This window comes from Paramacrobiotus metropolitanus, unplaced genomic scaffold, assembly GCF_019649055.1.
Source record: "Paramacrobiotus metropolitanus isolate TYO unplaced genomic scaffold, Prichtersi_v1.0 Parri_scaffold0000007, whole genome shotgun sequence".
Taxonomy (NCBI): Eukaryota; Metazoa; Tardigrada; class Eutardigrada; order Parachela; family Macrobiotidae; genus Paramacrobiotus; species Paramacrobiotus metropolitanus.
The window spans coordinates 1,686,653-1,712,358 of record NW_026570227.1 but is presented as its reverse complement, the minus strand read 5'-3'; the positions used below and the strand labels follow the sequence as shown (position 1 = coordinate 1,712,358).

The following is a 25,706-nucleotide window of genomic DNA, read 5'->3' as shown; positions in this document are numbered from 1 at the left end:
TACAGAGCGCGAACTGGCTGTTGGCGGTTTAAATTCTTTGCTTAAACTTCTCTTTAGTCGTACATACAAAATAATATAATCAGATTATCAGGGTACATTGCTGGTGCGGATTAAGCGAGCCATTTCGCAACAACGGGCCGCATTTTCTCGTAACTAGAGTACTTACTGGCTATTGCACAAACACGCTGACAACACGCTTAATACGTGTACTGACCAGAAAAATTATCAATTTCATACGATAACCCATGACGGATTTTCGAAAGAACTAGCCGAATAAAGCAATCGCAAAGTACGGGTGTGTTGTTATTTTTAGCTCCTCATTGGTTGCAGGAAAAGTGCGATGTTGAGTGTTTTAGCAGGCAGTGAGAAGAAAAGCAGAAGGCTGTCATAATCAGCCACGTCCCGGATGCAGTTAATTGTCAGCCGCGGCCCAGAAACCCCGTTGGCCTATAACAGCCACTGGACAGCGTCCAACCCGGTACTGCATCATTGCCTGTATTATAATCCACCGGCGCGCTTTCCTTGCGCCTTCATAGACACACATTCTGCTTGTAGGCTGCTTCACTCTCGCTTTCCTTTCTCCCTGCCCGGTGTCTCCTTGGGCAGTAATCACGCTTTCCTGCCAGCCTATATAAACCACATAATGCTTATATACAGTATATAAACTGCGAAGTAGCGCGTGTGCTCGTTCGATTGCTAGCCAAGTCTTGTTGGTCCTCGTCGTGCTCGTAAGTGATGCAGCTACGCAGTACATTTACGTGCCGTTAATGTTCAACGTTGAAGAACTGCGGGCATTTCGTCCATCTGTTAATCAAGGAACATAAGGAGCAGGAGTTTATATAATGTATTTTATCGTCCTGCTCGCTGTCTGCTGCGTCGCGCTCCCTGGCCATGGAAGCGCCGAGACGGCAAAGGTCACCGGCGATAAAAGCGCCCCGTGTCGGCAGAGTATGGCCTTCGGGTGGGGCGACGCGGTGGACGAGCGGTGGCGCTGCAGCGCCGATCCCGCCGGCAAACCCATCAATCCGTAAGTTAACCCGTTAAAATTTTATTAATTTAAACATTATTAAACAGTAATTTATTTACGAGTACACAACCAGAACTTGGCTGGGTAAAATTACTCATATTTGACTAATAATTTAAAGAAACACATAATTCTTTATTTTCGAGCCGTTGCAAATGCTCCAAGCCCGGCTTGCAATTTCGAAATGATTTGGTTTGAAACGGGAATCGTGGGAAAATGTTAATTCTGCGGAAAATGTAATTTAACAATATTGCCAATTGCCGAATATTTTCCAGTACGGCGATGCGCCTGCTGTCGTCGACCATCGCCAACGCCGGTCGCTTCATCCGCGTGCGCGCCCGCTCCGACGACGCGCCGCTGAACGCCAGCCGCGCCGGTCGGCGGTTGGACAGCGAGGCGCTGGACATCAGCAGCGCCTTAGTGCGCAGCCTGCAGCGGCACAACGGTGAGCCGCAGCCGCGGGCGCTGGGCCGCGACGACACCAGCGTGTGCAATGTCGCCGGGTGCGCCGCCAGCGGCCGGCTGCTGCCTGAATCCTGCTGCCCCGTCCGCACCGAGGTGGCCTATCCGCAGTTCGGCCAGTCGGCCATCACCGAGGACACCTTCACCATCATCCAGGATTTTCCTGATTTCGTCCAGCCCGTTTTCAAACGCGTCTGCGTGTAAGCAAATGACCAGTGCATAATTAGGTTATAAATTATATTAATAAATATTTTATTTAAAGATTTATATTGAATTCATTTTATTATTTATCCGATAATTTTATTATTTTTTGTTTATTTTATTACTTATTTATGTTATATACATATTTACATTGAATTATTTATTGTTGTTCTAATTAAATTTGATAAGATTAATTATAATAGGAAATTATCAAGAGTATCACTGGGTAATGTGATTGTCATTTTATTTTCAAATTAAACAAAAATTCAGCTGCATATATTTATTTCTGGTCGATTTGGATTAATGAAAGTGCCGGTTGTAGGCGTTCGCAGTGTAATTTGATCTACGGGAACTGCACGCAGAAATACGTGCCGCACGCCGTCTTCTCGGCGCCCAGCGGCAAGTTCGGATCGCTCTTCGGACAGGATTATCTCCTCGTCGAAAGTAAGCTGTCACTATGCTCTGGAAATAATCCTTCTTTTTGCTCAATTAATTTCCGAGTTTTGTACATTTTTTTATTTCACTTTTAGTAATTCCACAATTTGTTCGTCATTTTATTAATGCATATTCAGTTGTTTTACGTATTTTTATTTCTTTTCATTTTATACTTGTTTTTATTTTTGATCCGTTGATTTGTAATCCGCGTATTAATCTGAATGCCCGTGTCGTAGGCGGATGCGAGTGCGTCCCGGCCAACCCGTTCCCGGATGACCCGGCCAACCGGCTGGCCGTCGCCGGCACACCGCCCGCCGGCGTCGATGTCAGCGCCGTCAACGACAAACGCAACAGTGTCGCATAAATAAATTTGACCAATACGAGTATTTATACTTTATTCGGTTTATTTCGACGAATGTTTCTCTGTAAAATAAGTTCCTGGATGCTGGTCATCCGGTTTCAATCCTTTTTATTTGTATTATTAATTAACCATATATTTGAACATAATCACTTTTAAATTTTTATTTTTCTATTTATTTATGTCATGAATTTCCCATAATTCGACAAAATTAATCAACACATTTGCGGAATAAAAACGACAAAATTGGCGCTGAATGGATATTGTAGCCTTAAAAAAAAATCACAAAGCAGACACAAACCCAAAAAAAAACACACCCGAGTCTCAAGGAAAACATCACACGCTGCGTCAAAGCGACGACCGGTGTCAGCGGACGAACTGGTCGATGACGAGCCACTTCTCGCGCAGCTCCTCCACTTCCGGCTTGACGATGGGTTCGCGCAACCGCACGCGCACCTCCAGCTTGCCGCCGGCCGCCTGCTTCCCGTTCATCAGGTTGAAGGCGCCGTGCAGGACGCAGTGCGTCTCCAGCGCCTCCAGCGGGATCTGCACCGTCGCCAGCACTTTATCCGCTTTCAGAAAGCCCCTGCCGACCACCACGACTTATTGACAAATACCAATATCAATACAATTAAATGAATTCGTATTTTCTTCAATTTATTTCCTGGTTTTGTTTGTTTTATATTATTTAATCTATGTTTACGCTTCGTTTGTCATCATCCTCTTTATTCTTGCTGTTAAGTACTTATTTTACTTTCTTATTTTATTTTTTTTTATCTTACTGGTTAGCTTCTTTATTTTATTTTACTGGTCCTTTTTTTTCTAAGTTTTTTTTTATTTTCCGTTTTCTTTTATTGGTTCAATTTTATAAGAGATTTTATTTAATCCGTCTTTTAATTTTCCATTTTTTTATAATTATTATCTCCTTCGTAGTACTTGTTATTTATTGTTTCTCTTATTATAACCTTATTATTATTTTGTAAAATATTTTTCTGTCAGTTTCTGTCTGCTCGTAACTCTGATAAAACGAATGACTCTCGATTTCCGAACTGTCTAACCACACTCCAAATTCCGCGATAAATTCCTCTGAGAATTAATTGAATATATTAAAGAAGTGTTAAGAAAAAAGCAGCGGTGTTTTTGCTAACATTTTGACGTAGATTTCGCAGTTGATGCCCTTGGACTTCATGATGCGGGCCAGAGCGCGCGACTTGCGGTTAATCTGCAGCGGGAACGTGGCGTTGTACTCCGGCTCGTTCGTCCCCTTGATCCACGTCGTCGCTTTCGACTGCGGCGCCTCCTGCCATTACACAAATTATCCAATCAACCAAATTCCCTGTTTTTTTGCCATATAATACGTACAACCACCAACTGGCTAAGCATCGGAAATAACCAAGAAAGAAAAAAATTTTACAACAATAAAAAATATAAAAACCACAATTACAAAATCCACCAAATTCCCGTTTTCAAAGGAAACCAGTTATGTGTAATTCGTACCGCCGGAAAGGGAAAATCCCATTTGACATAGCTGGTGAAATCCGCAGGCGCGAATCCCGGCAACGAGTAGCCGAAGCCGCGCAATATGGTCAATTCCATCACATTATCCGGCAACTCCGGACAGCACCTGACACAACACAACAACCCACCTTGCATTATCGCTTCGCTTCCAGAAATTCCTTTAATTCATTCTAAATCTATATTTTCATCCATTTTCCTATTTAACGGTTTTTAAATAACTGTTGCATTTTTAAATAAACTCGTATAACAGTTTATTTTTGTAATAACATACATATGACAGTTTATTTAAAAACCCTTAAATATTACCGGCTTTTTAAATCAATGAATTTAATTTGCATCGATTTTAAAATCAACAATCGGTAATCCAGTTCGTATCGAATTTACAATAATTATTTTGATTGTTTATTTTGCTCATTGATTTTCTTACTTGACGACGGAGAAGACGCGCGTCTCGTAGTGGAACTTGGGCACGGGCAGGGCGTGCTTGAAGGCGTTGCGCAGGGCCTCCAGATCCTTGCGGGCGTGCTGGTTGAACTTGTCGAAGCGCTCGGCCATGGGGATGTCGCCGGATTTGTGGAAGTGCGCCGCGTTGCGCACACACATCTGCACCTGCGCCACCAGCTCCTTCTCCAGCTGCACGAACACCTCCGCCCGACTGCCCGGCTGGTTGGCCGGCCGGTGGGCGCCCGCCTCTTCGTACCCCACCACCTGCACAGGCGCCCAAAAACACTCTTTCAACTATGGCTTCAAATTATACAAATTCAGTAATTGTTTTACCATATTTTCTTCTAAAATTACCAGAAATTTAATTTTTTATTAGTAAATTATTTCTATTAATTTTGTATCTAACAGAACAACCCTGAAAGTGCAAAAGAATGTCTAGAATAAATTAAAATGGATAGATTTTATTTTCACAAATTTACAAAATCATGCACGTGTACTGCAGTTATTTTATTTCTCGAAAACTTTCCTGATCACCGAAACAGAGTCGCGTTCATCATTTATAAATTGTAATTTTCTTCATTAAAGAATAAAATTCAATTCATTATCATTATTAATCGGATGGAGTGCTGCATAATTTTTCTTTCATTTAGCATTAATTCTCTTCTCATTTGCAGGTCGGCCATCGGCTGCGATAAATCGAATTCTTTAAGAATATTAAATTAATGTCTTTTATTATTCGTTATTTCCCCCGACTGACCTCGAACCCGTCGCGTTCACTGGGCCCGGCCGTGGCGCTGGCGAACCCCGGCGGCGCTTTGGGCACGGCGGCCAAATCCACCGGAAGTCCGTTAGCCGAAGCCTCGATCATGGGTTCGAGGCCCTTGGCCTGGCGCAGATAGTGCTTGGCCGTCTCCACGGCGCCCTCCTTCTTGGCCTTCAACGCCGCCAACTTCAGCTGCTTGTGCCGCTCATTCAGCAGCTGATACTGCTGCTCGTTGCGCGATTCCCGCGTTGTCGCGTGCGGCAGCCGGCCGTGGGCGGCGGCGGGAAGGGCCGGCTTCGGTGCGGGTTTGACGCCGGCGGCAGCAGCTGCCGGCGCAGCCGATGGCCGACCTACAAATAAAAGAAAGAATTGCTGAAATAAAAAAAAGAAAAATTATCCATCTTCCAAAACTATTACGTACCTGATAAGAAAGCAAAAATGTTCGCAAGTATTTATAAAAAATCAAAATAAATCCACCTCCCGAAAAATACTTCGTAAATTGCCGAAAATGCTTAACATAAATTACGAAATGTATAAAACTAAATTTACAAAACAATAAAATAAAACAATCGAAAGAACAGTAACTGAAAATATCATTAAAAACGTTTTAAAGAAAAAATAAAAAAATCAATTTTTAAATATTTGTAATACTTACTAATTCCCAAAAATAAGTGTGACGAACTATCAAAACAATTGTGAACTATAAAATAAAATATGGAAAACATTTCTCGTTGAACGAAATTATGCAAAAGGATTTATTAGAAAAGATAAAAAATGTACTTCACAAAATTATGAAAATACCGAGAGAAAATTCTAATAATTAATTGCGCATGGAATTCTGTACGCACCGGCCGCGACGCTCGTGGGAATGGGCCCGAATCCCGGGGGCGTGGGCAATTCGGCGAAATCCACCGGGCGTTTGGCCTGGACGTCCTTGATGGCGTCCTGATACTGCTTGACGATGCGCTGCATGCGCCGCGCCCGCGACGCATCCCCGGCCTTCTGCGCTTCCTCCGCCGTGGATTTGTACTTCTGCAGCCGCTGCTGCAGCGCTTCCAACACGGTCTTCGGTGCGTCCGGCGCATGGAACGCCATCTTCGCATCCGCTGCGCATTTTTAAATTTATTAATCCAATTTACGGCAAAATATATTTCCAAATTTACTGATGACAAAATATGTTTATTTACGGCTCATTTACCGGGGTCAATTTCCGGAATGTCGTCGTCACCGGCAACAGGAGCCGGCGCCCGGGGCGGGACGGTCCGTGGCGGTTCCGGAGCGGTTTTCACCGGGCCGGGGGACTCGGGAGGGAGCTCGCTGGGATGCGGCGGCATTTCCGATAAATCCAGCTCTTCGCCGCGCTCCGCCGCCTCGATCACCACGTCGAATTGCTAATTCAAACAGGCAATTTTTCGCCCATTTTCTCTTTATGTTTTATTTTTCAGTTCATTTTATTTCTGGTTTATTTTATGTCTGTTTTTCGTTATTATAATTTTTCATTCCATTTGATTTTCATTTTATTTTATTTTTTCCTTTGATCTGACTATTTCTGGCTTAATTTGACATGAAAATCAAATTTAAACAAACTCCAAATTCAAAAAAATTATAAATCAAAATTGAAAAAAAGTTTTAAAACAGTATTAAATTTAACTTTTAAGTTATGAATTTTTAACGTTAGTCGTTAAAAATAAATGGTTTAAACAGGCAGTTTGTTCGATTTACCTTCGATTAGTTTTTTCTTTATTTTCTTTATTTTTCCCATCGATCACCCGTTGATTATATTTTCCGTCCCATTTTTCGTTAATTTTATTTTTGCTTTCATAATTTATTTTATTATTTTTTCCTGTTTTCTGTAAATGTGCACCCACCTTGGCGACGGTCATGAAGCGCATGGCGTCCTTTTTATTCTCCGCCCGCTTGGCCTCAAGCGCCGCGTGCCGGTACTCTTCGCGTCGCGATTTCAGCGTCAACAGGACGAAGTTCTCTTCCTTGACGGGCGCGGCCGCCGGCGCCTGCGGGGAGGGCCGCGGGGGCACCGGCGGGACGCTGGGCGGGGCCTCCTTGGGGGCCGCGACCGCCGGGTGGTGACCCTGCTGGGCCAGGTTGGAGGGGACCGAGGGGAAGGGCTTGCTGTCGGCCAGGGGCTTCTGCAGGACGGATTTGACGAAGATGGGCGGCGGAATGTCCTCCTCGGCCACCGGCTGGCCCTTCTTCGCCTCGCCGATCTGCTCTTTTATGGTCTATCGAATAATCATACTTCCGTCACCGCCGCGGTAAATCACTTCGCGAAGGCAACAATCTGCCGCTGATTTTATGCGAATACTGAGGTAAGTATCCTCCGATTTTTCCACTAAATAAATGTTTTAAAAAATGACTCCAATACTGCCATTTATTTTTCGGCTGTTATCCTGTTAAATAATAATCCATTTATTTCATTTTCGACGATTTAATTTTCCGACGACGACGAATTTAATATTCCGACGATTTAATTTTCCGGCTCTGGTTTTCTTTAAAATTATCGAAACAAATTCAATTTATTTTATTGCCCCTTTTATTTTATTTATTTTCCTAATTTAGTGAGCAAAAATTAACTGACACGGTTTATTTTCCTGTTGAACAATAATTCAAATATTGCCATAATTTAATTTTTTTGTTATTTTCTTCTACAACTTATCGACAAAACTAATATCAATTATTACCATTAATTTACTTTCCAGCTACTGTTCTACAGAATCAATCAACTATTACCATCGCTGGGTTTTTCTGCTTAATATATTCAACAATTTAATCAACTGCATACAACCAAATTATTGAAGATATCTTATTCATTCGCATTAAACTAACTTACATCTTTTCTCTGCGAATTTCGTTAAAATCACTGCCGCAGGCTATCTATGCAACCGACTGTTTTGAATTTTTACGTTAGCGTTGTACCTTAATGGCGCGCTCGTAGCGGCGCACCTTCCCCGCCTCCTTGCCGTCCACGGCCTCCTGCTTGGCGCCCTCGTAATTCTCCAGCCGCTCCAACAGCAGCGTCACCAGCGGCGAGTGTCCGGCAGCCGCCCGTGCCGGCGACACCTTCACCTCGGTCCGCGCCGGCACCGGCATGTCGTCCACCTCGTCCGGGGTCAGATCCGCCAGTTCCGCCTACAACCCCCTTTGTACAATCACTTCCGCCCCTGAAAACGCAGCGCAGACGGATTTTACCAGTAATTCCGGGTCGTCCTCATCGATATCCTCATCGTCGTCGTGTCCCTCGTCCATCCCGATTTTTTCGATATCCTTCAGGTCCAGGCCGAGCAGCACCGGCGGGACAAGGGCCGGGTTGGGGGTGCTGCCCTTGCTGCGTCGCGGGGGCGCCATCGCTGCATGAAAAATCGAAAATAATGTGAAAAATTTCAAAGGAAATCCCAAAAATTCACTCCAACATTTAGTAAAAATAAAATTGCAAAATTTAAAAATCTGTCGAAGAAAAATCAAATATACTCAAGGTTGATTAAATTTTTTTAACTGATTAAAACATTAAATTTTCAATTCAGTTCGAATTTAATACAACTGGTAGATTAAAAATTCGGTATAAACTGAATTCCAAATAAAATTCAAAATCCCTCCAACAATCCAACAAATTAAAAAAATCAATAAAAAAAGCTTACCTAGTGGCTAAGTTAACTGACACTGCCTTTCATGTACTTAATTTAATAAAAAAGTTCGAATTTAATAAATTTGGATACATAACTGACTGATTAAATTATCAATTAATTTTCACTTTAATTCCAAATAAAATTCAAATTACCCTTAAAAAATCTAAAAAATTAATTAAAAGTGCCCTTAACTGGGGACAGCACTTACGAGGTCCTTTTCCCTGCGGAGACGGCGCCCCCCTGGCCGGCTGGGGCGAGACCCCCGCGCCCCGGGGCGGGCGGCTGCGGATGTCGCTGCCACTCATGAGGGCGTTCAGCTCCGCTTCCAGGTCCTCGTCGTTCATGTCGCCGTCGTCCCCGCCCAGGAAGTCGTCCATGGCGGCGTCCATCGACAGGTCGGGCATGCCGAACGGCTGCGAATGACACCAACAGACTCACATACAACGCTGCAGAAGCGACGCAGTAGGATTTTTCTTACGATTTGGAAGGGAACATTGGCTCGATTGGGACGCGACGGCGCGGGCTGCGAACTGCGCGGTTTCCTGCTGGCCATGCTCGATCCCTCACGTATTCCAACAAGAATAAAAGTTTATAATAATCCGATCGTGTTGCTTCTGGATTCAGTTAGAAAAAATACAAATCGTAAACATGGAAAAGTTGGAAAACTCAAAAAGTTGATTGTTTTCAAGATGACTCGCAACAAATAATGACAGGCCATGTGCTTTCCATTCCACTCGATGGCGGAAGTGGTTATTCTCAAAGTACACGAATCGCCAGTGGAATTCACATTCAACCGTGGATGGAATTGCAGCGCATTTTTAGCTGCAGTGGAGATTCAAAATCGACCGTTATTTAATTCATGTTAATGCACGTTTATTCACTTTCAAAAGTCAGGAGAAAAACAACGGGATAAATAATCGAACTGTAGCCAATATCCTGTGTACTGTTGCTGGATGATCCATAGATCAAGGAGAGACACAATAGGATTAGGAGGATCAGTGGTAAATCGAGCTGAGAGCAGCAGAACGGAAGGTATGTACCGAGGAATTTGGTTGGCTTAGCAGCCACCCAACCATCACAGCTGGCGTGTCTTTCAATGCGCCAATGATTGCAGTCTCGCGCTCGCTGTCGATTGGATTTCCTGGCTGGCGAACCAGAATTTGCAGTAACGTCTGATTAGTCCTTTCGGATTGGCGCCACTCTCCTGTTTTGGTGCGCCGAGACTCTCCGGCAGCGTTTCTCCCTCGTCTTCTGCAACTTTTCGTCCGAAATTCGCGGCGATCGGAATTTCCCTGTTGCACAATGGCCTTCAGTTTATCGAATTTTCCTCCGGGCACCAGTCTGATGACGGCGGATGGGACACCCGTCATCCTGGATGCCAATCAACAGCTAGTCATCCAGGCCTCCGGGAGCGAGGAGATCCCCGGGAAAGAATCCTCGGCGGAGGCGTCCCTGCGGAATTTCTGGCAGCGCCAGATGCATCGGATTCGTGCCATGAAACCTGTACGTTAGTTGCGGCGCATGCGGTCTCTTACCTGTTCACTGCTAGGAATCGCATAGTACTGTACAGGAAGCCGAATAACCTGCGCTGTATTATGATTTTCGTAAATCAGTACGTTAATAGCGGCGCATCCGGTTTCTTTCCCGTTCATTACTAACAGTTACGTGATGTTGTACACGGAGACGCATGACTTGCGCTGTACTAATTGTTTTTGTTTGATTTTCAGGATGAGTTTCGCCATCCCGAGCTACCCCTGGCCAGGATCAAGAAGATTATGAAACTGGACGAAGACGTGGGGGTAGGAAAAATCTTCCTGCTAATAATATTAAAATTTGCAATGATCTAAACGTGATTTGGCGATAGATGATCAGTTCCGAAGCGCCCGTCGTGCTTTCCAAAGCCTGTGAGATGTTCATCGAAGAGCTGACACTGCGTGCCTGGCTGCATGTGGAGGAGAACAAGCGCCGCACTCTGCAGCGCAACGACGTCGCCACGGCCGTCAGCAAGTGCGACCAGTTCGATTTCCTCATCGACATTGTCCCGCGCGATGAAGTGAAGCCCAAACCGCCTTCCAAAAGCACGGTGAGGGCTTTTTAACATTTATTACTTAAAAATAAATAATTTTAAAAAAATTAAAAAAGGGAAAAAATAGCGCAATAAAAGTTATTAAATAAAAAACGTAATTTTAATGAAATTTAGTGATTTATTTAAGAAATACATAGTGTTAAAAATGAGTAAATTAACTGGGTTGTTTTTCAGCCGCGGTCGGTGTCGGAGGTGCAGTACTTCGTGCAGCAGGGCGGGCAGGTGACCTCGGCGGTGCAGGGCCTGCCCAGCGTGCCCGTGACGCAGCTGCAGTTGGCCGTGCAGGGCAGTGCGCAGCAGACGCTCAGCGTCCAAGAGGGCGCCACGCTCCCCGTCGTCATCAACAACTCCGCCGGCGAGATCCAGCAAGCCAACGTGAGTACCCATTTATTTTAGCTTTTTTTTCGAATTTATCATTCGCAACATGAATATATTATTTTGGCAATGTAAGAGAATTAGTTTTTGTTGGAGTAAGCTCTGAGCAGCAATTTTGAAAATTAAATTATTTTTGTAAGGACTGGCGCCGATTTTCTGGATTTAATTTTAGCATAAATTGAAGGATCAGTTTCACAATTTCAGTCGTTTTTTTGTAGGGGTTGGGGTCGATTTAATTTTGCGTAATTTACTAATGGATCACTCCATGATTAAATAATTTTTTATTGCGCCGATTTTAATATTAATTTTTTAATTATTTTAATATGATGATTGACGTTGGCGTTGCGTTTTGCAGTTGAGTTTGACGGCGCAGCAGATTGAGGCCATCCGGCAGTACATCTCCACCCTGGGCATCCCCCTGTCGGCCTCCAACCAGATCGTCATCCAGGCGCCCACCGGCGGCGGCAGCCAGCTGCAGGTCTCCATCAATCCCAACCAGCTGCAGCCGCAGGAAGCCTCCGATTGACTGTAGTTCCCGATTTCCTATCTGCCTATCTGTTATCCTGATGCTGCACCGGCATCGCCGTTTCCCCACTAAAAACCCGCGCTCTGCATCTGCAGCCCGACTTTTCCCTTGTAACTTATTTTCTTCCGCTCTGTTTTTTTGTAATCTGTTATTTGTTTTCTCAGTTCATCTGCACATATCCTGTATCAAACGATAATTAATAAAACCCGCTAACTGAAATTAAAGCTTCATTAATAAATTTTTAGTTTACGAACAAAAATTCCATTTGATTAAATAATTAATTCTAATTCTTTTTGAAATATTATTATTAGTAATTATCTACTAACGATTTTTTAGTTTTTTTTTTAAATTTTGTGAAAAATTTGTGCACGAAGTTTTGTTAATCTGAAATTTAAAATCAAATTAAATCCGAATTTAACAGAATTTAATATTAATTGCTGCAGTTAAATTCGTAAAATATTCCATCAAATCGCAGCGCACATTTTCCCATGATTTTAATTCAGTTTCTCCCACAACACAACCTTCCCCGCTTCAACACACATCCGCCAGCCCGAACGCCGCGCCATCCCGGAGCACCTCCAGGGGATCGGTCTTGAGGAGCCCCGCCCACTGATTGGCGATGCGGTCGTGGCCCAGCACCTTCTCCGTCAACGCCCGCACCGCGGCGTGATGGTGGCGGCGCAGCATCTGCAGTTCCCACAGCGGGGCGGGCGCCAGGACGTCGTCGGCGGCGGTGGGGATGATGAGGGCCGGCTGGACGAACTCCGGGTCTAGGAGGGTGTCCAGGCGGGGGTGGGCGGTCAGGAGGGACTTGAGGAGGAGTAACAGGGCCACGCATTCCACCGGGGGACTGCGCAGCGCCGCGCTGGCCAGGCCCTTGGCGCACCGGCTGGCGCGCTCCACCGAAATCAACTTTTTACGCTCGATGAACCCTACATCAGCAAATAAAGCAGCCAAATTAAAATCACGTAATTAAAATTTATTTTCGGATTTTTATTTCCGAAAATTCCGATTTTAAATTCAAAAATACAGTTTTTTATTTTATATTTCGCATATATTTTCTAATTTCAAAATCCGAATCTTTATTTCAGATTTTCAGATTTCAGATTTCAATTCAAACTCGGAATTCCTGATAAAAATTTTAATTTACGTGTGTATTTCGTAATTTGCACGCATTTATCGATTTTCGAAAATTTCAATTCAAATTTCAGTTCCTAATTTTCTTTTTTCTTGCCAATTTTTAATCAAAAATTTCCAGTTTACGAGTGTATATTTCGTAATTCGCAAGCATTTTTCAAACTTCGAACTTTTTAATTAAAAAGGAAATTTTCTATACCTAATTCTGATTTTCGTTACCAAGTTCTCATTAAGAAATCATTATTAAAATTAAACCGGTTATTTAAATTACGAAATTATTATAAACCTAAAGGCTAACTGACACATTCCACAAAAAAATAATGTTATTATTCCAGGCAAATTATGATTAAACCACAAATAAAAGAATCCGCACGACAATTTTTGTGTTTAATTTTATCTGATTTTTTTTCCGAAAAATTCCATTTTTTTCCTCGCACAAAACTTTACCTTTGCGGACACACTCGACAATCTGCACAAACACCGCCCGCTCCTCCGTGCCCTGCAGCCCGGCCAGCGCCTGCAGTAAATAATGATAAAACCGGTGCGGATCGATGTTGAGCGCCGTGCCCTGGCCCGAGACCAACGTCAGCACCGTCCGCACGCACAACAACCCCTCCAGCAGCGAGCAGGCCTCCGTCTGGACGATCTTGTGCAGCGTCTCCACCAGGTCGTCCATGAAATCGATGCTGATCAGGTGGGCGAACTTGGCCACGCCCATCAGGACGCCCGGCAGCAGCTTCCGGCGGGTGCGTTCGTCGGCCAGCCGCAGAATGCGGAAATACGTCGCGAATAACGCTTGCAGAATCTACGCAAATTCAACCATTATTTACATGAAGAAATTATTCATTAACCTGAAAATAAAAAATTCAAGATACAAAAAATTCAATTAATGACAATAAAAAATTCAAAAATAAAATAATCAATAACAAATTCCTTAAATCAACCAGAACAAATTTACTGACAATTTTAAAAAATTAAAAAATGTTACAATCTGAAAAAATTTTCTGAATCAACAAAAACAATTCCACTGACAATAAAAGCATCACAAATAAATTTAATAAATCATGCATACAAATTAAATTTGTCATTTATTTTCCAAAAAATGGCAAGAATCAAGTTTATTCAATAAACCACAAGAAAAATATTCTTTTAATTAAAACTATGGAAACCAGAAAAACAAAATTTTTATTAATTAAAGAAAACACTAAAATTAAAATTAGTGCTGGAAAGTGGAAACCATTGAAAAGATGAATAAAGTGCTCAATATAACTGTAATAAAATTCGGTAAGAAAACCATTTCATAAATTGTTTTATTAGATTCAAAAAAATTCTGAAAATTACAAAGACAAAATTATTAATTTTTCAAATTATGTTTTCAATTTTTCGTAACACCTGCGACTGCAATCGGGCCTTGACGCGGACGTTCTCCTGGGCCTGGGAGGCCTGCAGCTCCTTCTCCACCTTGGCGACTTCCTTCTGCCGTTTCCGCTCGGCGTGGCTCAGGGTTTTGCGGTCGGGTTTGGCCTTCTTCTCGCGCGCTTCCTCCATCAACTGCTTACTTAACCGAATCGACGTCAGCGTCTCCAATAAGCGCCGCGTCAGCCGCTGCCCGCCGCTCTTGGCCAGCTTCGACACCGCCTCCACCGCGTCCAGGCTGGCGTCGCCGCTCTTGTCCTGCTGGAACACCGTCTCCAGACACACCGCCGCCGTTTCCTGGGGAAAAAAATAATCCAACACTGAGAAAATGAGAAGTGACGGAAAAAATCGAGAGGAAAATATTATTTTTCTGATAATAAAATACAATTCCTTACCAATATTTAAAAAAAACATTTTTTAGCACAAATTTAACTGTAGTAGAATTTACGGCAAATTAAAAAACAAACAGCGGAAGATACTGCAGATGTGCAGGAACACTTTAAAAATCAAATGACGAAAAAATCCAGGGAATTTCTTCTATAAAACACATACATGATACGGTACACGTAATTTAAAATGTTCAACATGAAAATAAAATTATAAACAATTTTTTTATAACAAATTTGCAAAATTAAAAACAATAATGTTCTACTAAAAAAATTCATGGCCAGAGAAGAGAAAAGCAGATCTTACTGGTGGGCAAAAATACAGCCTGAAAGGGGTGAAAATTCGCAACAAATTGGGCGAAATTTCAAGACAAAATTTTGCTAAAACAAATTAAACTACCGTCTAAAAATTAAGCAAAAACCCAAAAAAGAAATGTACAGAATTAAAAATAATACTACTCTACTGAACGAAAAAAGTCCCGGCTAAGGAATAATAATCACTAAGGGAAATAACTAATTGCAAATAAATCTACAAAAAATTACAAATAAATTAAATTTACCTGAAATTCCGGGACGCGGCACGTGGCGATGGTGACGACGGCGGAGACGAGGTTCTTGCGGAAATTAAAGTGCATCTGCGTCAACAACAACTGCGTCAGGCACTTGACGGCCACCCCGCACTCCGCCCCCACCGGGGCCCCCTTCCCCTTCAGCGCCCCCAGCAGCCCCTCCAGTTTCTGCAGATAGCGCTGGTACAGCCCCAACAAGGCCTGCTCGTAGCTCTGCAGTTCCCGCGTCTCCTTCTTCATGCGCTGCTCCTTCTCCACCTCCCCCGCCACGTGATGCGGTAGCCCGGCAGAATATCCTTTAAGTAAAGAATTTTGATTTATTTAATTATAATTTCAACAATTTTATATATGAGACACTGGGCAAATTAAATGCCGATTTATTAAAATTGAATCTAATAGTTTTTAAAAATGACGATAATTTCAATTTAAATTCCTTGTTTTTAAAATTAAAATACTCGGGAAATCGATTTATTTAGTTTTTATTTTATTAATTGTATATGGAGAAAATGGTCGAATTAAATGCCCATTTATTAAAATTAAATGAAATAAGTTTTAAACATGACGATAAATCAGTAACACAATAACTATAAATATTGAATTTTATTTTCCTGTTTACAAAATCAAAAATACGAGTACTCGGAAAGTAAGTATTTTAAAATTAATCAGTCTAACTTAATTTTATATTCTACAATAAGGTAAAATAATTTTAATTTGATTCTCACTGCCGATAACAGCAAAAGTACTCCGAAAATTAAAAAAATAAATTCTGATTTTAAATCATTGTGAAGCAACCCAAAACTGTGTAAACTTTAGCCTTACCTTGAAAACCTCGACGAGACTAGCTAAAATCACCCCAATCACGTTCCCCTCCACCCCGGGTTCCCCGAGCCCGGCCAACAGCTCCCGCAGCGATTTCAAGTTTTTCTCGGGATTCTCGATGACATCCAGACACAACGACGCGATCCGCCGCTTCCAGTGCGGATCCCCCGCGAAGGGCGGGAATTTGACGGGTTCGCGGGGGTCCTCGCGGGGTTCCTGAGCTTTCTCCTTCTTCTTCTCGGGGATCTCCTCCATCTCTTGGTAGCGCATCTGCAGACCATCCTTCCCCTTGGTCGGCAAGAGGAAACGCACATTGGCGCTGGAGGAGGCCTGGAAGGTGCTGCGGAGATCGTCGGGGTCCTCGGTTTTCTGCTTTTTCTTGTTTTTGCGCTGGATGGTGTCCTCGGCGACGGAGGCGTCCAGGAGGTCGTTGTACGTGCCGTCGTCGGCCAGGACGTCGAAGTTGAGCGGGGGCAGGTCGGCGTCATAGTGGGGATAAATACTAGAAGCGTGGAGTTTGGATGATGTTGGTTGTAGTTGGCGTTTGACGCCGCGACGCACAGCAGCTAATTTCAGGTTGGTCTTCTTCCGCATTTTGTATCTCACGCCGGATATCCACACGGGATCGGATAATCACGCACACGAATTAATAATGTATAGTACCACTTTACTGTACACAACAAGTGTGACAAGGAGACTGTGAACAGATGCAGGAGATTGTTGAAGAATGAGGAAGGAAATCAGAAAATAGATTTTGTGAATTTTCAACGTGAAGTTGGAGGATTCGTGCTCAAGCAGCTGCCGCCTCGGTGCAGCGGATGACGGGCCATCGTAGCTGTCGGATGGAGAGCGGTCGGCTTAGAGACATCTTCATACATACAAATATTATTTCATAATTATATAGGGTGCAGTTAATAATTTCTATGATGCTATTACGTTGTTAAAGAATTTTATGTCCCAGAAACCATTTTAAGCGTGTTAAAAGTAAATTAGAATATAGGTAAATAATCTGCGCTGATGCTGACTGTAATGTACCGTACGACTTACGAGCATCGGGAATTATTAATAATATAATTTTAACCAAAAATCAGGTCTACTCCCCCAGTAAATAAGAACAAATTACAAACACCAGCCTACATCTGCTTGTCAGTAATTTTTAATCGTCGTGGAATTACTGAGGTACAAATTAATTGTTTCCAATTAATTTTGATACTTTGGAGTATGTGGTTTGCAAATTGCAGCTTATACTGAAATGCTGATTCCGCTGACGGATTTGCTTAAGTAAAAACAAGTAAAAAAATTTCACCAAACCCGCCAATTTTATCTTTATGAAGCACTAATTCCAAAATTAAGCAAAAAACGTTTTCATATGTAAAAGAACGCGGGAAATCGGATTCTGCAAAAATTAGATAGAAAAAACGCCGTCTGAACGGTTTTTAACTCGCTGACAAATAAAAAAATTTCACCAAACCCGCCAATTCTATCTTTATGAAGCACTAATTCCAAAATTAAGCAAAAAACGTTTTCATATGTAAAAGAACGCGGGGAATCGGATTCTGCAAAAATTAGATAGAAAAAACGCCGTCTGAACGGTTTTTAACTCGCTGACAAAAAAAAAATTTCACCAAACCCGCCAATTCTATCTTTATGAAGCACTAATTCCAAAATTAAGCAAAAAACGTTTTCATATGTAAAAGAACGCGGGAAATCGGATTCTGCAAAAATTAAATAGAAAAAACGCCGTCTGAACGGTTTTTAACTCGCTGACAAAAAAAAAATTTCACCAAACCCGCCAATTCTATCTTTATGAAGCACTAATTCCAAAATTAAGCAAAAAACGTTTTCATATGTAAAAGAACGCGGGAAATCGGATTCTGCAAAAATTAGATAGAAAAACGCCGTCTGAACGGTTTTAACTCGCTGACAAAAAAAAAATTTCACCAAACCCGCCAATTCTATCTTTATGAAGCACTAATTCCAAAATTAAGCAAAAAACGTTTTCATATGTAAAAGAACGCGGGAAATCGGATTCTGCAAAAATTAGATAGAAAAAACGCCGTCTGAACGGTTTTTAACTCGCTGACAAATAAAAAAATTTCACCAAACCCGCCAATTCTATCTTTATGAAGCACTAATTCCAAAATTAAGCAAAAAACGTTTTCATATGTAAATAAACGCGGGGAATCGGATTCTGCAAAAATTAGATAGAAAAAACGCCGTCTGAACGGTTTTTAACTCGCTGACAATTAAAAAAATTTCACCAAACCCGCCAATTTTATCTTTATGAAGCACCAATTCCAAAATTATGCAAAAAACGTTTTCATATGTAAAAGAACGCGGGGAATCGGATTCTGCAAAAATTAGATAGAAAAAACGCCGTCTGAACGGTTTTTAACTCGCTGACAAATAAAAAAATTTCACCAAACCCGCCAATTCTATCTTTATGAAGCACTAATTCCAAAATTAAGAAAAAAACGTTTTCATATGTAAAAGAACGCGGGAATCGGATTCTGCAAAATTAGATAGAAAAACGCCGTCTGAACGGTTTTTAACTCGCTGACAAATAAAAAAATTTCACCAAACCCGCCAATTCTATCTTTATGAAGCACTAATTCCAAAATTAAGAAAAAAACGTTTTCATATGTAAAAGAACGCGGGGAATCGGATTCTGCAAAAATTAGATAGAAAAAACGCCGTCTGAACGGTTTTTAACTCGCTGACAATTAAAAAAATTTCACCAAACCCGCCAATTCTATCTTTATGAAGCACTAATTCCAAAATTAAGCAAAAAACGTTTTCATATGTAAAAGAACGCGGGGAATCGGATTCTGCAAAAATTAGATAGAAAAAACGCCGTCTGAACGGTTTTTAACTCGCTGACAATTAAAAAAATTTCACCAAACCCGCCAATTTTATCTTTATGAAGCACTACAGTAATTCCAAAATTAAGCAAAATTAAGCAGATATCCGTGGTGCAGATATTCGCCTGCTTCCTGTTGACTCTTCGAGTTCGGTTATTACTGAACAGAAGGCTCCGCCCCACTGTCTTGGTTGGAAATTTCTTTGGTCTTGTGCGAGTAACCACAAAGAGCAACAGCGCTTGACCATGTGCTACCAGTCAGCGTTTAGTAAGCTCAAGATTGCAGTAAAAGGGGATGGACTTGCGGTCACATCCCATGATAGTCAATGACCGTTGTGGAATGCCAACAAGGCAGGAATGCCAACATACAGTCCACGCGGTGAATTTCGTTCTTTAGGAATGCAGATTAGTGAGATTAGTCTTTCTGTGCCGTGTGCATCAAAAACAACTTCGTATTATTACCCGCGGGATTTCGAAATTAAATAACACAGGTGTCACCTTTGCAATGTGTTCTCCGCAGAACCGAAATTGATTTTCAAGCGGTAAGAAATCCGTAAAATTTTGAGCCTGGTTGTTTATATTGTCCTAAATGGTAAACAAAGAACTTGAGTGCTTAAATTAATTCGATTTATTTGAATTTTACGGTATGTTATTCCTCATACATGTCATCCCTCATCATAAGTTATAGGCAACTTGATTCTACAGCTCACCTTTGCAACGCTAAGCAGCTACTTTCGTACCAAATGCGGGAAGCAAATTTGTTCTGTGTGCGATTTAGTGCGCTTGATTTTAGTAATTATTGTTAGTAATGGATGCTATGGAAGATCCGCTGAACGGCGATGATAACGCCGGAAATGAATTGGGCAGCAGTGATGCCGCATCGGACGTTTGGTCGCCGGATGTGGAAGGAGCCCTGCAAGAAGCCTTGCAGATTTACCCGCCGTGCGGACGTCGCAAGATAATCTTATCGGAGGAGGGCCGTATGTATAGTAAGTGCTGCTGAACCAACTTCGTTCTAAGAAACCTAACGTTTTCATACAAATAGCGCAAATATGCAGTTACGCGGTAAACCATTCATGTCGGAAACCGAACATTTCGAAAACTATCAAGAAGACAAAAGAAAATGTAAAAATAGCATAAGAACATGTAGAAAATACGGATAACGTAAGAAATTATAAAAAGCATAAGAAAACCTAAAAACAAATAACAGATGCAAAAAACCTAAGAAGCCTAATAAGATATAGGAACAACATAAGGAAACCTAAGAAACAAATAACAAAAATAAGAAACCTAAGCAGAAGATAAGAATATAACATAAGAAAACACTTGAATAATAAAATAAGAAAGCATAAGAAAACCGGAGAAAATATTTCTGATGTTTCCGAAATGAATGGACCTCCATGATTTTCTTCCCGTTTAATGCACATAATAATTATAAGGAATTGCCCTCGTAATATTTCTAGCCCGAAACGAGCTGATCATCCGCTACATTAACGTGCGAACCGGAAATTAAACGATTACCCTCAGCGAAGTGTCCAGTCACATTCGAATGCTGCAGGCTCGGAAAAGGGCCAGTGCGGGAGCTGGATTGGCGTTGGCACCAACATGCATCGGGAGCATCGTCGCATGTCGCTGATTTGTTGATCTGTACTACTAATCTGTTGATCTGTACCAGACCTGGGCAGTTATGGAATTTGGACTCATAGTTAGAGTTAATAGTTAATCGCAGCTCGCGAGTTAAGTTACGAGTTGAGTTAGCGACAATAACTCGAGTTAACTCGCGTTAAAATAAAAAAAATCGCTTTTCAATAAAAAAATTCTGCACTTTATTAACCATTTTCAACTAATCTCTTATGCGTACTAGTATCACTATTACCAGATTTGAAACACATTTCAGAATTAAAATTTTTCGAGCAAGTGTTTTCAGAACTCGCATCAGTGCAATTAGCTCGTCTGGGACCCAGGGAAGCGCCGGCAACGCTGGACTTTTACACTATGGTGTATTAGTATGGTTCTCTGTACATGGCTGCCAAACATGGCGTTACACGGCTCGGACTGTTTTCCCAATGGACAAGTAGCAGAAACACACAGACAACAAATTCCCTTGTGGTTTTGCTGCAGAACATTGGCGTCCTCCTACCGTTGACCAAAGTTTGTTCTCTAAAAACTCCCCGTCTGTTCTCTGCACGCTGCTAGAGCCTGGACGTGTTACTGCATTATGTTAATTAAAGCTCAAATGATGTAAAAGACTACAATCACAGTCAGAATGCACTGATTGCACTCGCACTCCACAATACTTACGTAGAAGAAGAGAAGCGTTTTGCTCGGACTGTTTCCCTCTATTGCTGCTGTCACCCGCCTGGATAGTGATGCGTTACCGCAGTACATCTGATTAAATCTGGCGCACTAAAGAAGTGCCGTGTTTAGCTACAGCCTACAACGTAGAAACTCCAGCCAGGTAACGGCAGCAGTACAGGGAGACGGTTCGAGTGTAGTGGTTTTCCCCTTATATTCATCTAGCCAATGCCTTGGGCGGTCGTACTGTTCGTTGGCACGAACAGTTTTGAACATAGATGCTTTTATAATTTCGAAAATTTATGCGATACACGGTTAGAATAATATTCTTTCTGATGATATTTCTGAAACTCAGTTTCATTTTTAACATCAACTGAAATCTGCAGAGTTACGCTAAACTCGAGTTGTTCTATATTATTTTTGAGTTGCGCTAGAGTTAAGTTTTCGTCCTCGCGAGTTAAGCTTCAGAGTTAAGTTATAACTCGTTAACTCGAAAAAAACTCGCGTTAAGTTAAATAGTTAAAATTAACTGCCCAGGTCTGATCTGTACTAAGTATATATAATTATTTTTATCTACAAGTATGAAGGATGCGTGCGTTAAAGCAAGGTGAGTTAAAGGTATCGCGTCCGTACGTATATACGTACGTATAATTATACGGACCATACGCCTCCGTGTACTGCTCCCGTGTGCACAAATCTGGTTCAAAACGACACTTTTACCGCTTAAAATTATTTCCGCAATTCGTTCCTTAATTTGCAACCAAAGTTGTCCAGAAGAAGCCATTTTTTCGCACGAAAAATAAAGATTTAATGACCGAATTTAAAAACTCCCAAAATGTGTACCAGATCATGGTACGTGCCACAATGGGCGGTGCTAGCTGCGTCACACGCCGGAAGTCCCTAAAACTGGTTCCTTTAACAAGTTTAACTTTTGAGGTCTTCGTGAAAACTTTATATTGTAGGCTTTGTAGCGATAGAAATTAGATGTACCGCCAGTAGGAGTGTTAACTGCTTTTCTCTACTGATTATTGGTTGTTGTATTACGAAGATCAGAATCCTTATTTTCCTACTTTTACCGACCGCATCCCACGGTCAGAAACATCTTGAATTTTGGTCTTGCTGCAGCTTGCTCTGAACTTGCTCCGCGCCGTCCGCGCTTCTTGCAAATGCGCTTCCCGCGCTTCTTGCTCCCGTGCTTATGCCCTTCTTGCTCCTCAGCTTGCGTTGCTCGCTGATTCTTGCTACGTTGTACTTGTAATAAACATCTGCGCTGACCTCGTGTTGCACCCTATAAACGGTAGTCAGCTTCCGGTCAGCATCGCTGCCGACCGTGCCAGCCTTTCCCGTACTAACAGCCGACACATCGTGGTAAGGTGGATTAACCAACCCACTAGAACTGTAGTCATACCAGCTAGCTTGCTGTTGCAATATAGCAGTCGCACAGCAAAGAGAGTTTCGCAGGAATACGCGGCAGCTTGAAGGAAATCCCTCCTACGCATTCGAAATACGCCTGTGAAAGCGACTCTATGCGCCTCACCGGCACTGGAAGCAGAGTGCGGAATCGCGAATGTTATAATAAATAATCGTTAGTACAATGTGGATTTGATTGATACCCTGATGTCAAGTTCCGATGATACCTATCCACGGTGAAGACAGTTTGGCCGGCTTCCTGTTAAATCGTCTAGTTCTGTCCCTGTACGGCTGTACGTATTTAATTTTGACAGGAGGCGCCGCCCAACTCTCTTGGTCCAGACGTGTATGCGCCCTTTCAGTCCACGGCTGGTCTCGCTGTTCTCTTTTGCAACCTTCTGCAGTAAGCGCTAGAGCAATAACGGTCACCTGCGCCTGATCATGTGCTACCAGTCAGTTCAGCAAGCGCATTATCGCCATAAAAGGGGATGGACATTCGGCCGCATTCCACAGCGGTCACTGACCGCTGTGGAATGGCTACCAGTCAGGAATGCAAACAACCCCTCAGTCAACGTGCATTTCTTTCTTTAGGAATGCATAGTAGTTTATGTGTGTTTCAAGAACTTCCAGAACAGCAGATGCCCACGAGATTTCAGCAGTATACTGCTGAAATCACCGATACGTATCGGTGAAACCTTTCCAATCCGTTTTGCGCAGAAGAGCAAACTGATTTTCAAGCGGTAAGACTTCCGGAAAACTTTAACGTGATTTTACTCGTGCTGTAAAAAAACGTAGTCCATAAGATTTAATACATATTTTTATTCAGGGGACTTATAACTATGGTATAATTTGAGACATTCCGATTTTTAATTGCACCGCATATTGTAAGCAGTCACTTTCTTACCAGTTTGTTTTAAATAATTACTTTTATAGTAATGGATGATATGGAAAGTCTGCAAAACGGCAACGATAGCGCCGAGACTGAACTGGTCAACCGTGATGGCGATACAGGCGTGTGGTCGCCGGATGTGGAACAGTGCCTCCAGGAGGCGCTGCAGATCTACGCGGCATGCGGACGCTGCAAGATCATCTTGAGCGACACGGGCGCGATGTACGGTGAGTGCTGGTGAAACTCGGTTGATCCAGGCAACGGCGCACTAAGACAATCATGCATGCAGATTCTTCGTTTTGCGCACATAGCGCTATTAAACCGGCACTTCTCTGTTTAAGGGAAGCAACCTGGTACATCATGGTAGTGATACCAAACACACTTAAGTAGTAATTCGTACACCGGACAATGGCTCTAGAAGTTTTTATAAGCCTGTAAACCGAATCTCACAATGTTATATTAGATTTTAAAGCTTAATAAGTTTGGTCATAGTGGAACTCTGGTGCGGTTGCGAGGGAACTCCATATATTTTTGAAGAAGGTCGGTTCATAATGAGGCTTTTGGTACAGTACACCTGTTTGGCATCAAACTTTCAGGAATTTTATTTACTTATAGGCCGCAACGAGCTTATCGCCCGCTACATTACAGCGCGAACGGGAAAAACTCGCACCACCGGCCAGGTGTCCAGTCACCTGCGGGTGCTGGCGCGCCGAATGTCTAGAGAACTGCCGTCTCCATGGCGGGTACGGCGGTATCATGGAGAAATTCTTGGTCGAGTTAGCCGAGAAAATGTCTGTTTAGGAGCAGCTTGTCCGAGAGGAAGCCCTGCAGGACCTGTCAACGACGTCAACCACAGTGGTGCCCAATGAGAAGGCGGAAGCTGCCTGTGTATTTCCAGCCGGGAGGCTGTCCGGGACCCACAGGGCCCCCACGGGTGTCCGGCTGTTTCTCTCTCTGATGGCCGTGGTTTTTGTGCTCATTCCGCTTGCTAGTTTTTTACGCCCCACACAACACGACTGATCCGCAGATCAGTTCTAATATGTAACAGTTACTGCTTAGCGAAATAACTTTCATGGATGGCATCACGGCATCCATCGCGTGGATCACTGGACTCCCACTATTCCTTAACGTAATTCATAGCTGCTGATGCGGAAGGCAGCGAAACCATGCGTGTTCCTTGAAGGGAAAGGTCAACATACATATACGTTCGTAAAAGCTGCTTTTCGGTGCGTAATTTTTGTTCCTTATATAAATATACGGTTTATACAGTATAACTGGTTTAATAATGTTTTGCTGTTCTATAATTCAATCTCATAATTCAGTGAGAAATCCGTTGATCGCATTAAATGGCCGCCAATAAAGCAATGTCCGATTCTATCGAATAATGGGGTCATCGTAATTTCTTATTAATCAGTGGAGAGTGCAGAAAAGTTGGAAAGACACATGAAGGATGAGGATTTTATTGACAAATTGTACAAGCTAAAATTGCCATTTACACTTGAACTTGATAAACCGATTTAGAACAAAAAGAACAATTCTTCAAGCTGTTTAGAACACCCAACCGTTCCCAGAACAGAAGCAGCGTTCCCACGCTGAATTTCCACACTTAGACGCTGCCACAAAAATTCGGTGGCGCGCGCTTATCCTGTTTGCTCTTTAATGCGTCGGCCAAATTCACTGATGAAAAGACGGGTACTACCGCCGCAACTTCCCATAGTTTCAAAGGATACTATAAGAACATACGGTACAGTATCGGGATACAATTAAATTGGCAGTCCTGAAAAATTAAACGCGCAAAAACACGTCCCCGTCACAGGTATAATTATTATAATGAGTAAACTGCATGCTTGCACAAGCTGTACTCGTACTTCAGGGAAAGTATGTGGTCGATGCCTGATTTACGTTTCACAGTTACATAACTTCCGGTCAATTTCTCAGCACTGCTGCGGAGAAGAATCTCCTGGAGTGGGCACTTGGAAATTGCAAGGCGCGCAAGCACTGCTTTTTCAAGGTTCGCACATGTTGAGATTGTTGACTGCTTGGAACACGAAGAGTTCCGGCAAAAGCATATCGCAAATATAATTTAATTCTA

General features: G+C 42.5%; 5 protein-coding genes across 5 annotated transcripts; 3 read left to right on the top strand and 2 right to left on the bottom strand.

Moving 5' to 3' along the window:
• The first annotated feature begins 842 nt into the window (after nt 1-842).
• Nucleotides 843-2,486, top strand: LOC129582457 (uncharacterized). Its single transcript, XM_055473971.1, has 4 exons — nt 843-1,027; nt 1,300-1,686; nt 2,010-2,131; nt 2,359-2,486. The coding sequence occupies exons 1-4, from the start codon at nt 843-845 to the stop codon at nt 2,484-2,486; spliced, it is 822 nt and encodes a 273-aa protein (XP_055329946.1).
• A 143-nt stretch (nt 2,487-2,629) lies between these two features.
• On the bottom strand, nt 2,630-9,887 carry LOC129582157 (coiled-coil and C2 domain-containing protein 1-like). The gene is made up of 12 exons (XM_055473591.1): nt 9,325-9,887; nt 9,055-9,259; nt 8,413-8,570; nt 8,140-8,352; nt 7,074-7,445; nt 6,404-6,596; nt 6,054-6,311; nt 5,200-5,555; nt 4,426-4,706; nt 3,978-4,104; nt 3,629-3,780; nt 2,630-3,066 (listed from the first exon to the last, which is right to left on the bottom strand). The coding sequence occupies exons 1-12, from the start codon at nt 9,397-9,399 to the stop codon at nt 2,847-2,849; spliced, it is 2,610 nt and encodes an 869-aa protein (XP_055329566.1). The 5' UTR covers nt 9,400-9,887; the 3' UTR covers nt 2,630-2,846.
• LOC129582158 (nuclear transcription factor Y subunit gamma-like) lies at nt 9,711-12,057 on the top strand. The gene is made up of 6 exons (XM_055473592.1): nt 9,711-9,878; nt 9,961-10,349; nt 10,574-10,645; nt 10,711-10,929; nt 11,107-11,307; nt 11,663-12,057. Exons 2-6 carry the CDS (start codon nt 10,149-10,151, stop codon nt 11,831-11,833), a joined length of 864 nt encoding a protein of 287 aa, XP_055329567.1. The 5' UTR covers nt 9,711-9,878; nt 9,961-10,148; the 3' UTR covers nt 11,834-12,057.
• A 199-nt stretch (nt 12,058-12,256) lies between these two features.
• Nucleotides 12,257-16,911, bottom strand: LOC129582234 (nucleolar complex protein 3 homolog). The gene is given in 6 exon segments (XM_055473700.1): nt 12,257-12,765; nt 13,418-13,775; nt 14,363-14,683; nt 15,333-15,616; nt 15,619-15,637; nt 16,161-16,911. Coding segments are annotated over 6 exon segments (1,977 nt in total). The 5' UTR covers nt 16,755-16,911; the 3' UTR covers nt 12,257-12,364.
• A 2,917-nt stretch (nt 16,912-19,828) lies between these two features.
• Nucleotides 19,829-24,634, top strand: LOC129582456 (transcriptional enhancer factor TEF-4-like). Its single transcript, XM_055473970.1, has 4 exons — nt 19,829-20,000; nt 23,659-23,841; nt 24,230-24,357; nt 24,416-24,634. The coding sequence occupies exons 1-4, from the start codon at nt 19,829-19,831 to the stop codon at nt 24,632-24,634; spliced, it is 702 nt and encodes a 233-aa protein (XP_055329945.1).
• The last annotated feature ends 1,072 nt before the right edge of the window (nt 24,635-25,706 follow it).

What these genes read in the sequence shown, in the direction of transcription:
- LOC129582457 (XM_055473971.1), top strand. Translation starts at nt 843, where the DNA reads ATGTATTTTATCGTCCTGCTCGCTGTCTGCTGCGTCGCGCTCCCTGGC. An exon ending in GCCGGCAAACCCATCAATCC is followed by an intron (nt 1,028 to 1,299) that starts GTAAGTTAACCC and finishes AATATTTTCCAG; the next exon opens with TACGGCGATGCGCCTGCTGT. An exon ending in GTTTTCAAACGCGTCTGCGT is followed by an intron (nt 1,687 to 2,009) that starts GTAAGCAAATGA and finishes TGCCGGTTGTAG; the next exon opens with GCGTTCGCAGTGTAATTTGA.
- LOC129582157 (XM_055473591.1), bottom strand. Translation starts at nt 9,399, where the DNA reads ATGGCCAGCAGGAAACCGCGCAGTTCGCAGCCCGCGCCGTCGCGTCCC. An exon ending in GCTTCATGACCGTCGCCAAG is followed by an intron (nt 6,597 to 7,073) that starts GTGGGTGCACAT and finishes TGTTTGAATTAG; the next exon opens with CAATTCGACGTGGTGATCGA. An exon ending in GTGAACGCGACGGGTTCGAG is followed by an intron (nt 4,707 to 5,199) that starts GTCAGTCGGGGG and finishes GCGCCTGTGCAG; the next exon opens with GTGGTGGGGTACGAAGAGGC.
- LOC129582158 (XM_055473592.1), top strand. Translation starts at nt 10,149, where the DNA reads ATGGCCTTCAGTTTATCGAATTTTCCTCCGGGCACCAGTCTGATGACG. An exon ending in AACTGGACGAAGACGTGGGG is followed by an intron (nt 10,646 to 10,710) that starts GTAGGAAAAATC and finishes ATTTGGCGATAG; the next exon opens with ATGATCAGTTCCGAAGCGCC. An exon ending in GCGAGATCCAGCAAGCCAAC is followed by an intron (nt 11,308 to 11,662) that starts GTGAGTACCCAT and finishes TGCGTTTTGCAG; the next exon opens with TTGAGTTTGACGGCGCAGCA.
- LOC129582456 (XM_055473970.1), top strand. Translation starts at nt 19,829, where the DNA reads ATGGATGCTATGGAAGATCCGCTGAACGGCGATGATAACGCCGGAAAT. An exon ending in AATCTTATCGGAGGAGGGCC is followed by an intron (nt 20,001 to 23,658) that starts GTATGTATAGTA and finishes TTACTTTTATAG; the next exon opens with TAATGGATGATATGGAAAGT. An exon ending in CGACACGGGCGCGATGTACG is followed by an intron (nt 23,842 to 24,229) that starts GTGAGTGCTGGT and finishes ATTTACTTATAG; the next exon opens with GCCGCAACGAGCTTATCGCC.